This window comes from Solanum dulcamara, chromosome 2 (assembly GCF_947179165.1).
Source record: "Solanum dulcamara chromosome 2, daSolDulc1.2, whole genome shotgun sequence".
Lineage (NCBI taxonomy): Eukaryota > Viridiplantae > Streptophyta > Magnoliopsida > Solanales > Solanaceae > Solanum > Solanum dulcamara.
The window spans coordinates 1952839-1967228 of record NC_077238.1 but is presented as its reverse complement, the minus strand read 5'-3'; the positions used below and the strand labels follow the sequence as shown (position 1 = coordinate 1967228).

General features: G+C 36.0%; 1 protein-coding gene across 1 annotated transcript; it reads right to left on the bottom strand.

Moving 5' to 3' along the window:
- Positions 1 to 2802: 2802 nt before the first annotated feature.
- LOC129879953 (glutamine--tRNA ligase) lies at positions 2803 to 13357 on the bottom strand. Its single transcript, XM_055953714.1, has 23 exons — positions 13094 to 13357; positions 11594 to 11644; positions 11260 to 11331; positions 10941 to 11040; positions 10654 to 10749; positions 9576 to 9637; positions 9395 to 9496; positions 9144 to 9239; positions 8117 to 8269; positions 7990 to 8045; positions 6410 to 6500; positions 6254 to 6340; positions 5842 to 6039; positions 5660 to 5758; positions 5063 to 5194; positions 4833 to 4969; positions 4653 to 4752; positions 4455 to 4550; positions 4224 to 4324; positions 4011 to 4116; positions 3827 to 3916; positions 3600 to 3729; positions 2803 to 3080 (listed from the first exon to the last, which is right to left on the bottom strand). The coding sequence occupies exons 1-23, from the start codon at positions 13214 to 13216 to the stop codon at positions 2986 to 2988; spliced, it is 2373 nt and encodes a 790-aa protein (XP_055809689.1). The 5' UTR covers positions 13217 to 13357; the 3' UTR covers positions 2803 to 2985.
- Between the last annotated feature and the right edge of the window lie 1033 nt (positions 13358 to 14390).

The window sequence follows — 14390 nt, the reverse complement described above, 5'->3', positions numbered from 1 at the left end:
AAAAATAAAAATAAATAAAGTTTGTTCTTTTACTATTGAGGAGTCTTAGTTAACATTATGGTTATCCACTAATTTTGATCCATGATTGAGAAGATGACTCTTCAGTCATAGATAGATAACTAGGAAAGCTCAAAGGATGTGGTCAAATTAAAGAAACTGTGAGGAAGTGACTTGCTGAAAGAGAGAGCTCAAAATGCTAAGGAAAAGGACCCTTGTGTTGTCTAGTCATGTAAAGGGGGTAGATATTTCATATAGTATTGGTATGTAATATGTAATATACCACCCACACATACAACAAATAGCCACCCCATCCTCTGGCTTGGGTTCATCCTCTTTATAATTTTTAAATATTCAATATTCACTAACATCGACTAATCCAGATTCATGTCAGGTAGGTCATTAAAGATGTAAAGCTCCACCAACCAAAGGTTCTTCCTACCATGTAGGCCCGGTCCACTAAAGGTAAAGTGCTCCCAATCGAAAAGTTCTCTATTCAGTTTGAATTTGAGACCTAAGGATAAAATGCTCACAATAGAAAAAAAATTCATTAAGTTTGAACTCGAGACTTCTAATCAAAAAAAATTTCATTCAGTTCAAACTTTAGACCCTAAGGGTAAAATGCTCCCAAACGAAAAGTTCTCCATTTAGTTTGAATTCGAGACCTTTGATTGAAAAGTTCTTCATTTTGTTCAAACCCAAGACCTAAGGGAAAACTGCTTCCGATCGAAAACCTATTCATTCAATTTGACCCTGAGACTTTTGATTAAAAATAGTTGCATTGTGCCCGTGGATAGTCATACCCCTTGGTAGGCACTCTCATCATTGTCATCCTATGGTAGGCAGGGATGATTGCTATGAAATGAAAGGTCAACTAGAAGGAATATTGTGAAATCCAATCACTGATTTGATTGTTTTACCCTCAAGAAAAAAAGAAGGATAAAAAGGGACTTGTGATGTGATGAGTGTGAAATTGAAAAAGATGTACACTTAAAGTGATCATTTTTACCAACAGAGCATTATGAGAAAATATAACAAGGTGCACTTGCAGGAGAATGATTGACTTACAGAGCAATGCTATTCTTGATTTCTCAAATAGGAAAAAAGCAAGAGAGGAAAGAAGAAAGATGGCACTTATACCTCTAATATACTTTAGCAATTGGACATGATGGTCGAACTCTTCAAAAATGTTGTCGGAGCCATCAAAAATAGTGTAGTTTTGGAGGATTTAGTTAGGATGTGTAACATCATTTTTTGAAAGTCCAAGCAACATAGGTTAAAGCACTAAATTACACTACAACAATGTGGAAGTTTCACTATGAAACAAGAGTACTGAACTTCAAGAAAAGTTTTATGCTAGGAGATTTGCTGTCAAATGTTCTTTGGGAATTCACTATCCTTTAAAAAGTTGCAACTTAGCATGTGACCAAACTGGCTAAGTTTTCATGTGAAAATGAAACTTACTAAGCATCATACTTTTCTCCTTTTCCAACTCTCATAAATCACAGCTCACAGCTTGAAATTCCCATCCCACTACCCACCCCCAATAACAGTACAGCTTGAAACTTCCCATCCCACCACCCACCCCCAATAACAGTAGTATCAGGACAAGCTTAGGCGCACCTCGATTATATTGCTCGGACTTTTTTAAAAATATTATTATGTATCGGATCCTCCAAAAGCTACACATTTTGGATGATCCGACACAATGCAGCAACATTTTTGAACGGTCCGGACAACATAACACCTTGATTATTCCATTGAGTACCTACTATCCCACCAACACCGATATTGAATAACTCTGCCTATCAAGGCTTAAATAGATGGAAAAAAATCACCTAACTTTTTATATCTATATTGACCACTAAACGACACACTCCAGTGCAACATGAACTTATTTCTCCATCATGATAAGGGTATCATTCACCTCCATGTTATGGTACAAGACCTTTTGAGAGAATTTGAACATTTGATTGAAATGACCCCTTACTCCATGTTGATTGGTCCCTTGTCATTAAAGTAGTTCTATCAATCCTCACATAGGACCAAATATGATATTTCTTGTCAAAAGACCCTTCATTAAAATCTTGTTAAGTTATGGGTGTCTTTACCCTTCAGTGTTCACCTATGACTCTTTCACCTTCAATGAAATTCCACAGATGACCCTACATAGTTCCCCCCATCCTTAGAAGTAAATGCATGTCCCTGCTTCCATCAAGCTACAGAATTACACAAGATTTGCCAATTTACAAACTTCCCAAGTTTTTGCAACTTTTTTCTTGTTTTCATATTGGTGGAGAGTTCGGTTATGCACATAACTATTCAACATGCACGATAATGAGTTTGTCCCTTTCATTGGGACAAATAACTCATTTATGATCAAGGTTCCTAGCTGACATAAAGCTTCAACAATCTCGATAAGAGCCATGCTCCATCGCAATTAGAGCTCCTTGCCAGATCATTAAAGAGAAATCTAAACAGTAGTTTTCCTATCAAGTACGCGTGAAACTCATCACTACCTCTTATAGCTTCGCTATATCTGTCGTGTTATCACACCACTGCCCACCAAAAGAACTCGCTTTGTAGTATTGTCACACAAGATAAGCTTATGATCAATGATTAGAATCAAAGCAAAAAGCTGGAACTTAAGCAGACTTAAATAAACTGCCAGGAGCCAGAAGCTGCTCGAAAATCTGATTATGAAATGGAAGCAGAATATTGGCTTCTCCAGTAACTAATGTCCATAACTGCAATTTTTTGTATAAATGGAACAGCAAAAAGTACTTTATAGGGAGAGTAACAAGATTGAGCTACCAAAACTTTATTGTCTTTTTGAAGTATAGATGGTTTGTACAAATCTAAAGTTAGTATTATCATGAAATATGGAAAATTGATCTATTGAAAATCGTCTATTTGTACACGTAAATATCAAGAAAAATTACATTAGATAATCTCAATCACACACTTCAATTTCTTCATAAAAGAGCTTCACTTTCCACCCTTGGCATAGTTATCACGCAGTGTAACAGTCCGATTAAAGACCAGTTTTTCAGAAGTTGAATCCTTGTCAACAGCAAAATACCCTGCAAAAGTCATCAGTTGAAACAACTCAAGTGTTAGGCCTTCATTTTCTTTGAGAAATTAAGGAAATAAAGAAAAACTGAGGGCACATGGAATTAAGTTCTTGCTGAGCTTGATCAATATATTGGTAGCTCCGATGAGGCCTTTCAGAATTTGAAACGCAAAAAATGAAAAACAAAAATCAAGGGACCTACATCTTTCATGTTTTGTTTTTCAGATTCTGTCAGTTTAAAATTGATATTGTTAAAGCAAATCAAAAACCATATTTCAGCACATCAGAACTTCACAAACACGTGCTATTGCGCTCTATTAGGAGGAACTTAGAAAAGGCGTGTCAGGCAGAAATTGATATTTTCGCTATTTGTGTTTTAAGAGCCCCAAAACAAACATCAAAGAAGTAAGAGAGACAATTGCGGAACCTATTGTGGGACTCCAGGAAAATAACATTATAATGGCACTTAAAATTTCATCTTAGCAAAGTTTCAGCTCCCTGCCAATAATTATCAGGTATTAAAACTTACCGAGCCTTTCAAACTGAAATCTGTCTCCAAGAGCAGCCTTACTAATTGAGGGCACAGCATATGCATTTTGTATCACCACTTTAGACTCAGGGCTCAAATCACCAAGCCAGTCATCGAGTTCGGCAGGATTCTTTTACGAAAACCAAGTAACATTAAGTCTCCAGAAGTAACCTCACGTGGGGGGAAAAGGGGGTTATAGTAAGTTCAACAAAGTAAAGAAAATAAACCTCAGAACGGAACAGCCTGTCAAATAGCCGGACCTCCACCTTAAGTGGATCAACCCCAGGTGAAGGTTCTGCAACCCAATGAAGAACACCCTGCAACTTCATTGTTTCAGGAAACTAGGGACAAGGAATCTGAAATACTAAGCCAACCATAATTTAAGGAAAAATTTAACTTCAGAAAGCCCACCTTAGGCTTGATAGTCTTGGACGGATCATACTCTGCCCGAATCTCAAGAACTGTCTCTTTGTCATCAGCAAGAATTACATCTGTACACTTTATAGGGTACGCATACCTGTAAAGCAAATAAGCCTTATAGTTTGAACTGTACATCTAAGGCAAGTGCTGAACTGAAATCAGACTAATTTTGGATGACCAAAGAGATGAGTTAAAGGACAGTACCTCAATAGAACAGATTTTCCAGGAGCAAGGCCATAATAATCTTTAGAATCTTTCAAACGAAAATCTGTACGTTCGATGTACACAACTCTAGAAAAGGGAACCTGCAAAATTAACAGATACGGCAAATAGATATTAAGGGATTGAAGACATTGAAATGCTTTATTAGGTGGAGACAGAAGTAGACAACATCCATCAGCAGTTGATTATTATTGGTACAAAATGTGTCCCCACCTTATAAAACGACGACGCGTCATCTGCTGGTGCTTCAGGCCATTTCTTTGCATCTAGATCCATTACTAATCCAGCTTCAAGGTTTGTGATGACAACCTGAATATGAAGTTCATAACTTAAGTTTCTGAAAATTGGAAGTAGAATACATATATACGCATATTCCATCCGCGAACACTTTATTTAAATCTAGATACCCACCTTAAGAGGATTTAGCACAACCAGTGTCCGAGCAGCTGTTTTATTTAGTTCTTCTCTTATATGGTATTCTAGGCGACTTAGCTGTATCATACTAGAGTCACTGCATCAAAAAAAAGCTGTCAAACACTGGTTTTCTTTTGTACCAGGAACACATAAACACATTGATAAATGAGACCCAACCTTCTAGTTATTCCAATCCCACGAACAAAAGCATTTATTGCTGTTGAAGTTACCCCTCTACGTCGCAATCCTGCTAATGTCATGAGACGGGGATCATCCCAGCCATCAACCCAGTTCTCTGTTACAAGACGGTTCAACTGACAACAATAAAAATCAAGCATCAGTTGGAAACAAGAATACCATTATAGATAATTTTTAACATAAGAAACACCAAGGAGTCAAAAACCAACTTTACGCTTTGACATCACAGTGTTGGACACATTCAACCGTGAGTACTCCCAAACAAAAGGCTGGTAAAGGCCTAAAGCATCCAATAACCAGTAATATGATGCACGGCGGGTTTCAAACTCCAGGGTGCAAAGCTGCATAAGATGGTGAAATTGAAATATGAATTAATTTAGGCTATTATTGAACAGCAATACTATTTTACTATCATAATTAGGGGCTGCACAGCAAGATAGACCAGTAATTTATAGCAACATTCAAACATCAGTGCTTTAGCTTCTCTTTATTTTTAAATAATGGTAACATTTATATTAATATCAACAGGTATGCTGCACAGAAATGTGTAGTCCACTTACAAAAAGGGATCCTATATCCTTTGCCAGTTACAAACTGTCTAAAACATCAAAAATATCTTCTCTCTCTCTTTTTGACAGGGGAGAGGGAATACTCTACATAATGGATTTATAAATAAATATTTTGTTACTTTCAAATGAAAATGAAAGTAGAAAGCTATAGCGGACGTATAAATCTCAACATAGGCCATGCTGACTTGCCAAAGTGAAAAAAACACAGTATTTGACAGCAACAAGTTATATACGTACCGAATGAGTGATATTTTCCAAAGAATCAACAATGCAATGGGCGTAATCATAACTTGGGTAGATGCACCATTTATCCCCTGCATGCGGATGAGGAGTGAACTGTAGAACCAAGTAATATGGATTAAATGTCAGTAAAAAAAAAAAGACAGAATTCAAAAAGATTTTTGTTAGAAAAAACTTGCCTTGATACGGTATGCAATGAGGTCATACATATTGAAATTATCATTCTGCATGTCCTGTTTCATCCTCAATGTCGCCTTGCCTTCATCAATCATCCCCCTCTTCATTTCATCAAACAATCTTAAGGACTCCTCTACAGGCCTATCTCTCCAAGGGCTGTTCATCTTTTTCTCCCGATATTCTTTTACCTCGTCAGCTGTCTGGGTTATGTATAAAATCAGACCATATATGTCATAATAATATCTAGTTAGTGTAAAATCACAACAATCAGTTAAGCCCCTTACAATAGAGGTTGACTCAGGTCAGCAAGGGCAAATTTGAAGGTAGAAACCAAAATCGAGTATCAAGAGAAAAAAATAATGGCAATTTTCATGTTTTAAACATATCATCTTGTATTTACAATAGCCGTATTACCTGGTGGTCAACATATGCATGGCCTCTTCTTATCAGCTCTACAGCTAGCTCATAAAGGTCTTGGAAATAATCACTGGTGTAAGTGATCTGCAAATTGCCAACGTATTAGTATAGAGAACACGAAAAGTAGACAATTGGTATTGAACAGTATCATACCTTGAAAGGCTCCCATCCCATCCACCCAACAATTTCTATAATATGATCAATGTACTCTTTCTTCTCAGCTTCAGGGTTGGTATCATCAAACCTACATCCCACAGCAAAGTCATGAGGAATCTAACACTCCCAAGTAAAAAAGAGGTTCCATTAAACAAACTTAGAGGTTTCTTTCATGTGAAAACAAATTAATGGATATCAAACTACTTGGGATTGGCAATATAAATCCTTGTATACTTCTCAATCCAATACTCAATAATTTGTTTCAAGACAAATTAATGGATATCAAACTATACATTCTCTGAATCTCACTCTTAACGTAATTTATTATACAAATCTTTAACCAAACTAAAAAGATTATGGGTTAACATTGAACTTAATGTAAGTGTGTCAATGGTGAATAACCTCAATCCGACTCGTTGATACCGCTTAATATGGATCCTTTGATTCTGTTGTATTATCCACTTCGCTAAGTCCATATGGATCTCAAGCAATTTTAGATCTTGCGAGACAACAATCCTCTGTGATTACACGTCGCTCTTGTGCTCTTTAATATCTGCAACGATCATATTATTTCACCTATGGCCCAGCGTGTTTGGAATTCTAGATATGATATTTTACAAACCATCTTGAGTGAATTCTCATTTTATCCTGTGTTACTTGAACCTCAGTCTTTCTAAACTTGTCTATCTAATCTTTTTTGATCATCTTAATATCAGCATTTCTATGGCACTCGTCTTGTTGATATGTTGGGTGGTAAAAGCACAACACAGACTCCTATACAATGTTAATGGTTTCACCGTTTTATAGAGCTTATATTTCACTATGTAAACCTCTTCCTAAACATAGCACCTCTCCATTATAAGACATCATGCCTTTCTCTCTGGAAACCTAAACCTAGACACTGAATTAATACATTTATATAGAGACGAATAGGAACAGGTGGGATTGGCGAATACTAACATCCACCAGCTTCAGTTGATTTTTGGGCAGAATTAACAATAGACAGTTATCTTGTGGATTGCATAGTGAACCACATTCAGACAACCTATGCACAGTTTTCTCAGCCAATTAATTAATCCAGAAGCACAACATTAGTTCCTTCCAGCCACAACCTTCTCCCACTCTTCCTCCACTGTGCCTCTCGCTTACGCTCCAAATAGCATTGTTAAATTGCATTATCTTTATTGTTTGAGTGGCCTAATTTACACTAAATTAAATGCGGAAAATTTTGATCAAAACTGTGAGACTACCCCTCCATGGTCCACCAGTGTTATAATCCTTCATAATCTAATTCTGTACCAATCCATCAGCATTGTACTTCCATCCCAGACCTGAGGGTATAAGAGAAAAGCATTATCCCATCTTCAAACCAAAAGACCATAAGTGAATGCCAAATGATGACCAGGTCCCAGGAGAGGTATCCACTCTAACAACACACGGGTACATATTCTGAGCATCAAAAACAGTCGCCCTTCCCATAATATATTGCTTCATCTTGAGCAAAAATTGTGCAGTAATATTTACATAAGATAATGAAGAAGGAAAAACACATAGCAAGAAGGAAAAGGAATGTGTACCTCAAGTAACAGCCACCACCTCTTTCTTTTGCCAGACCAAAGTCCACAAACATAGCCTGTTTAGCATCAAAGTCAAGATTAAGAGCATGATTAAAATCACACTACACAATATCCGAATCGGATATACCTTTGCATGTCCAATGTGTAAGAATCCATTAGGTTCAGGTGGAAAGCGTGTCCGAACTTTTCCTCCAGTCACTTCCAAATGCTTTTCAAGTAGTTCTTTGGAATTGCACGCTCGAAGCACAGGCCGATCACTGAAATATACTTCTGTATGCACCTGATTATCAGGATAGGAGATGTTCATACCACTAAAAATAAGAACGTAGCTAAAAATCTTGCATAACTCTCCTAAAGAGCTTGAAAGTGGAGGAATTTGACAACAACGGACTGCTTTAATCCAACAACTTATACTACAAATACGCAATCTAGCCTAACAAGCGACTACCTAAGTTTTACAACCAAATGGATCCTGCCTATGATGAATGAACAAGGAAAATGTGTGCATAAATACATAGTTAAGGACCCAACATAGAAAAATAAATTTCTCACATACATAATGTAAAGGTATAGCATCTAGGTCTAACTCAACCCCAAAAGCTAGCTCATGAAGGGAGGATTGGCAAGTCTATATAAGGAGACCATCAGTGCATTCCCCAACCAATGTGGGACTTTTTACAACTCTAACACCCCCTTCATGCCCATGCCCAGCCCCAACTGGAGCGTGGACAGGAAGCCCAAATGGGGATGGACCTGGCTCTGATACCATGTAAAGATATAGCACCTATGCTTAACTCAACCCCAAAAGCTAGCTCGTGAGGGGAGGATTGCCCAAGTCCATATAAGGAGACCACCAGTCCATTTCCCAACCAATGTGGGACTTTTTACCCACTCTAACACATAACTACAGTTGCAAAAGCGGATAATAAGACCAGCACCATATGATTACAAACTAGTCAGGATGTTCTCGTGCAGCAAAAGCGTATTTGTTCTAGTTTAAAAAGTCATGTAGTTAATCATGTAAAAGATGTTAAAGCATGGAAATGGCATTAAAATTTAAGTGAGGAAAAACATCACAGTATTAAGCTTAAGACTGACAAATAAGACTTATAAACATGAATACACAAAAATGGATATAACATTAGCTTAAGCACCTTATAATTTTCCTCAGGTGTGGGGAAGATCAAATATGGATTTAGTTCTTCTTCAGACTGCTTTGGTGCAGAGGTCTCCTCAACTTTTGCTTTATCCTACATAAGATGAAGAAGAAGCAACTTAGCCTAGCTTATACAAAATAATATTAGATGAAAAATCTCCACCTAAACATGTGGTCAGCAAAAGGTAGGACATCGCTTTCTATAACCCTGTCAGTTTAAGAAAAAAAATATATTAGATGAAGCACCACCTCAGTTTTCGCAGGCTTCTCTTTCTTCTTTTTAACAGGCTTTTCATTATCTGCTGCAGTTCTTTCCCCAAGTAATTTATACAGCTCCAGATCTACTACTTCCTGTGACAATAAGTAATCTTTAATTATCAAAAAAGAAGCACAATCCAGATCTACTACATTGACATCAAAAGAAACGTACCTTGACTACTTTCGGATCTGCCCACGGCAACTTCTTTCGAATATGACCAAAGAGTTCACCAACTATTAAGGAGAGATTAGATAAAGCATATTAGGAAGAGAAATTATCTCTGTAAATAAGAGGTGCCCTTACCTCCATGTTCACTTTATTTACTAAAAAGGAAGTCCTGGATCAAATAACATTTATAGTTGCCAACATTTCAAAAAGGTCGCAACTGCACATACATCTGAGACCACCCCCACCCCCGGGCCAAATCCCACCCTTATTTAAAAAGTATAGTATCACATCAGATAGTTAAAAGAGCCACCTAGGGGTCACAAGTAAGCTACCAAATTTAGGTCCTGGCAGTGACTTGATCAAACAAATAAACTATAAAGGGGCAGCCCGGTGCACTAAAGCTCCCGCTATGCGCGGGGTCCGGGGAAGGGCCTGACCACAAGGGTCTATTGTACGCAGCCTTGCCTTGCATTTATGCCAGAGGCTGTTTCCAAGGCTTGAACCCGTGACCTCCTGGTCGCATGGCAGCAACTTTACCAGTTACTCCAAGGCTCCCCTTCATCAAACAAATAAACTATAGAAGTTGAAAATCCTATTCATTTATGTCTAATTTAGAAAGCAGGAATAATATCCTTAATCAAACAAGGTGACAATTGGATCATTTATATTATTAATAGCATAAGAAGCATCACAACCATTAATTAATCCACACTCTTTCTTATTGTTTACTGTTGTTTATGAGATAGATATCAAGTTGATATAAAAGATGGACTGAAACTTTTGCAAGTATGAAAGAGTTATTATACCGTAGAAGCCTGAAAGATAAGTATGAATTATGAAAACAAGATGAATCCATCCAAATAATGTTCGCATATCATGACATCTAGAAACAACAAAGGTACAAGGATATCTAGAACGACCAAGTCAATTTGAGTGTCCTAGGCCTTTTGTTCTGTATAACTGCTAGCATTTCATAGTTCTCAACATTCAATAAATTGCATATAAAAACAGACAGACAGACATAGATTATCCAATTAGAGAAAAAGGTAACTAGGTGAGTTCTACAAGAAACAATACTAACCATTGATTCTATAACGCTGTTCTAATATATTGGTCTTCCTCTCTTCAAAGACCTCACTGACAGCACGTTCAATGTCATCCTTGGATACCTCAACTCCTGCTCAAAATTATAGGAAATACATACAATTTTTCTGTTAAATGGAACATATTTTATTATTTCCAGGAAAGAGTAATTCAAACCCACCACCACGTCCAAAAGTTTACCCCAATAATAATAATATAAAAGATACAACAATCTGCTGTCATAAATATAATATACTTTGACTTGAGAAATTGATTTGTTCTTACCAACACCACAAGCCTCTTCAAAATCATGGACCTTCAGATTTTCAGAAGCAGTTGAAGCAAGAAAGGCAAATGCAGCTTCCAACTGCGCAGGGGTTTTAATCTGCAATGATCCAGTAAAAGACAAATGTGAAGGGGCATCACCAATTAATTATATCTAGCCTCAATACTTTACAAGCCTAACTCCGACAAAAAAGGACTTATACTGCTAGTGCAACAGAAAAAGATGTTGTACAAAATTTAAGTGTCACTCTACTGCTATGCTTGCATAAATAGACCACCAAATAAAATAGATAAACATAGATTTGAGTGAACAACAAACCTTTGTAGATACAATGTACTGAAGCAATGTGGGCCGATGGTTAAGTGCATTGGCTGGAAATTTTGTAGCAACCTATCATGCAAAAGGATAAAGCTCAGTTACATATTTTACATGCTTGTAGGCTGTAGCGCTTGTCCTCCCAACATAATGGAAAGGAATGAGGTGCAATTAGATTTTTATCTTCAAAAATAGATAAATTAAAAGAACCGGAATGTCCCTAAGCTTTAAATAATGCATTGACAGAAAATGAACCTCAAATATATTATTTCTTCATGAGAAAGTAGAATATAAAGGACACATCGCCAACTTATGTCTCAAGATTCTAGAAGCCTACCGTATACAGCAGGTTGCCAACAACACGGTCACAACCATCAGTCACAGCTGCCTGGATTAATAATGATACAAGGTTAGGAGCAAATTTTAAGACATAATTGCTTTTCTGGAACTTCTGTTGAGAATAAGAAATCACATCTCACGAGACTTACAAATTACAAGCGACAAAATCCGGCAAAACAAAGAATCAGCCCATGTAACCACTAAGAGACATTGAACGTCTGTCCTAGCACCCCTCCCCAGAACTAGTTATATTGTGCAGTTTGGTGCAAGAATATGACGGTATAAGAAAGATGATGGCAATATATAACCATATATATCTTGAACACAGTTTTATGAGCATGTATAAACAGCAAATGAGCTCCATCTAAAATTCCAAAATTTATGGGCACATAAACCATTTATTTGGAAACCATCTATAGCTGAATGCAGCTTTACGACCACAAATAAATAACATAGACTTAGTACATAAAACATTCATTTAGAAACCATCTAAGCACACTAACTATGCAGCATAGTCACAGGTCACTTATTAATCTTTTTCATAAATAATAATAAATCTTTCAAATGTTAAACAGCAGAAAAATGGAAAAGCAAGTAATATTTCCCAGCATAAGCTACGACAGAAGGTACAGGATGCTGCAACCCTCTTCATTAGTTTCTCAACACAACAAAAGGAAAAAGAAAAAAATAAACAGATTCTTTAATCTACATTACCATTTGCTCATTTTTACAAACTTTTTTCTTCTCCGACAAGTAGGAAAATTAAACGTTTTATCTATACACATATAAAGTAGGTCATTCACACAAATATAGAGATACCCATATGCATGTGATTCTAAAAATCTTCGAGCTACAACACTTCCTCAAAAAATCAAACCTTTACACAAATATAGAGATACCCATATGCATTTATGCATTTAGAAATCTTAGAGCTACAACACTTCTTCAAAAATCAAACCTTTTTGCATACAAAGTAGAAAATTTACACTAATACACCCATATGCATTTATGCTTCTAAAAATCTTTGAGCTACAACACTTCCTCCAAAAATCAAACCTTTCTGCATACATATTAGTAAATTTACACAAATATAAAGATACCCATATGCATTTATGCATCAAGAAACCTTTAAGCTACAACACTTCCTCAAAAAACCAAACGTTTCTGCATACAAAGTAGGAATTTTGCACAAAAATAAAGATACCATATGCATTTATGCATCAAGAAATCTTTGAGCTACAACACTTCCTCAAAAAATCAAACCTTTTTACATACAAAGTATGGAATTTACACAAATACAGAGATACCCATATGCATCTAAAAATCTTTGAGCTGAGCTACAACACTTCATCAAAATCAAATCTTTTGCATAATTAACACAAATATAGAGATACCCAATACGTATTTATGCATCTAAAATTCTTTTGAGCTACACCACTTTCTCAAAAAAAAAAAGATACAGAAAAACAAAAATTGCAGATGAAGCTCATGGGGGTACCTCGTGTATAACAGCAGTGAGATTAGTGGTGACTTTGTTGTTGGCCAAAGTATTCTTGGCAGTTTTTTCATCCAGCCCAATTTTCAAGAACAGGTCCAAAACATTGCTATCCTCCTTCACCATAGCTTCTTCAATGGATTCCCAGAAACCCCAAAACCGAATCTTGAGTTTTAGGACTATTAAAAATAAAATTGGGAAGTTTAACAAGTGATAAAAAGATTCTTTAAAGAAGGAATCTTTGGAAGTTTAGGACAGTGTTTTCCTTTGGGGAATATGAAGAACAGAAAATTTTAGTAGGTCTTTTGGTTTTAAGTTTAAACCATAATTGGGCTAAAGCTTGACAGGCCCTACAATAGAGTGTTGGATCAAATTGGCCCAATTACATAGTAAAAGGACATAACAATTTATGTCGTACTGCATCACTTTATTCCTACGAAACTTATAGTCAAGTGAGGTAAAAATTCAGTTCATAATGCATAAGTTATGACGTAAAAGAGATAACAAGTTATGATTGCAGGACTTATGTCGATCGAAGCAAAGTGCTTAGTTTCTGAACTCACGAGTTATGTTGTAAAAATCATAACTCAATTCCTACTAAACTTATAACGAACAATGCAAAAATTTTAGTTTCAAAATCCACGAGTTATATCGTAAAAAGCATAATATAATTCTTATAGAATTTACGTCGAATGAGACAAAAATTCTCTAAATTTATACAAAGCGAATTTGATTATAGATAAAAATACTTTGTTTCATAAATTTCATTAAATAAGCAGTATGGACAAAAATTAAAGTACATCCCAAAATAGGAAAATCCCTGCTTAACTTCGACAAGTCACTTAAGCCCTAATTGGGTCATTTGGGTGATCAACAAAAATGGTCTTTGGGATAGGTGGTCTTAAATTGTTAAACTATATTCGTCTCAATGGCCAAAATTTTGAGTTTAACAAATTGAAACTTTTGACCTCAAAGTTTTGCCATGAAGTAAATGGCAGTTAAAACTTCAAGATCACTCATTTCCAAAATTATTGTGTGCAATTTTTTGTATCTAACGCGTTATTCAAAAGGCCCAAACCAACTGAAAACAAATTTGTAATTGAATTTCATTTATTTTGAAATGTGATTTTATTTTTAGCTCTTCTCCCATGATTGAACATTTAAACTGTTATTACACCTCGTGGTTTGAAGTTCACAAATACCCAATTTTGATGTCATATTTAAGTTATGTCTTAAACTTATTGTGTCTAGTTATCATGAAACAACTTTAAATAGTATCTAAAGTTAGTCTTGTCAAAAC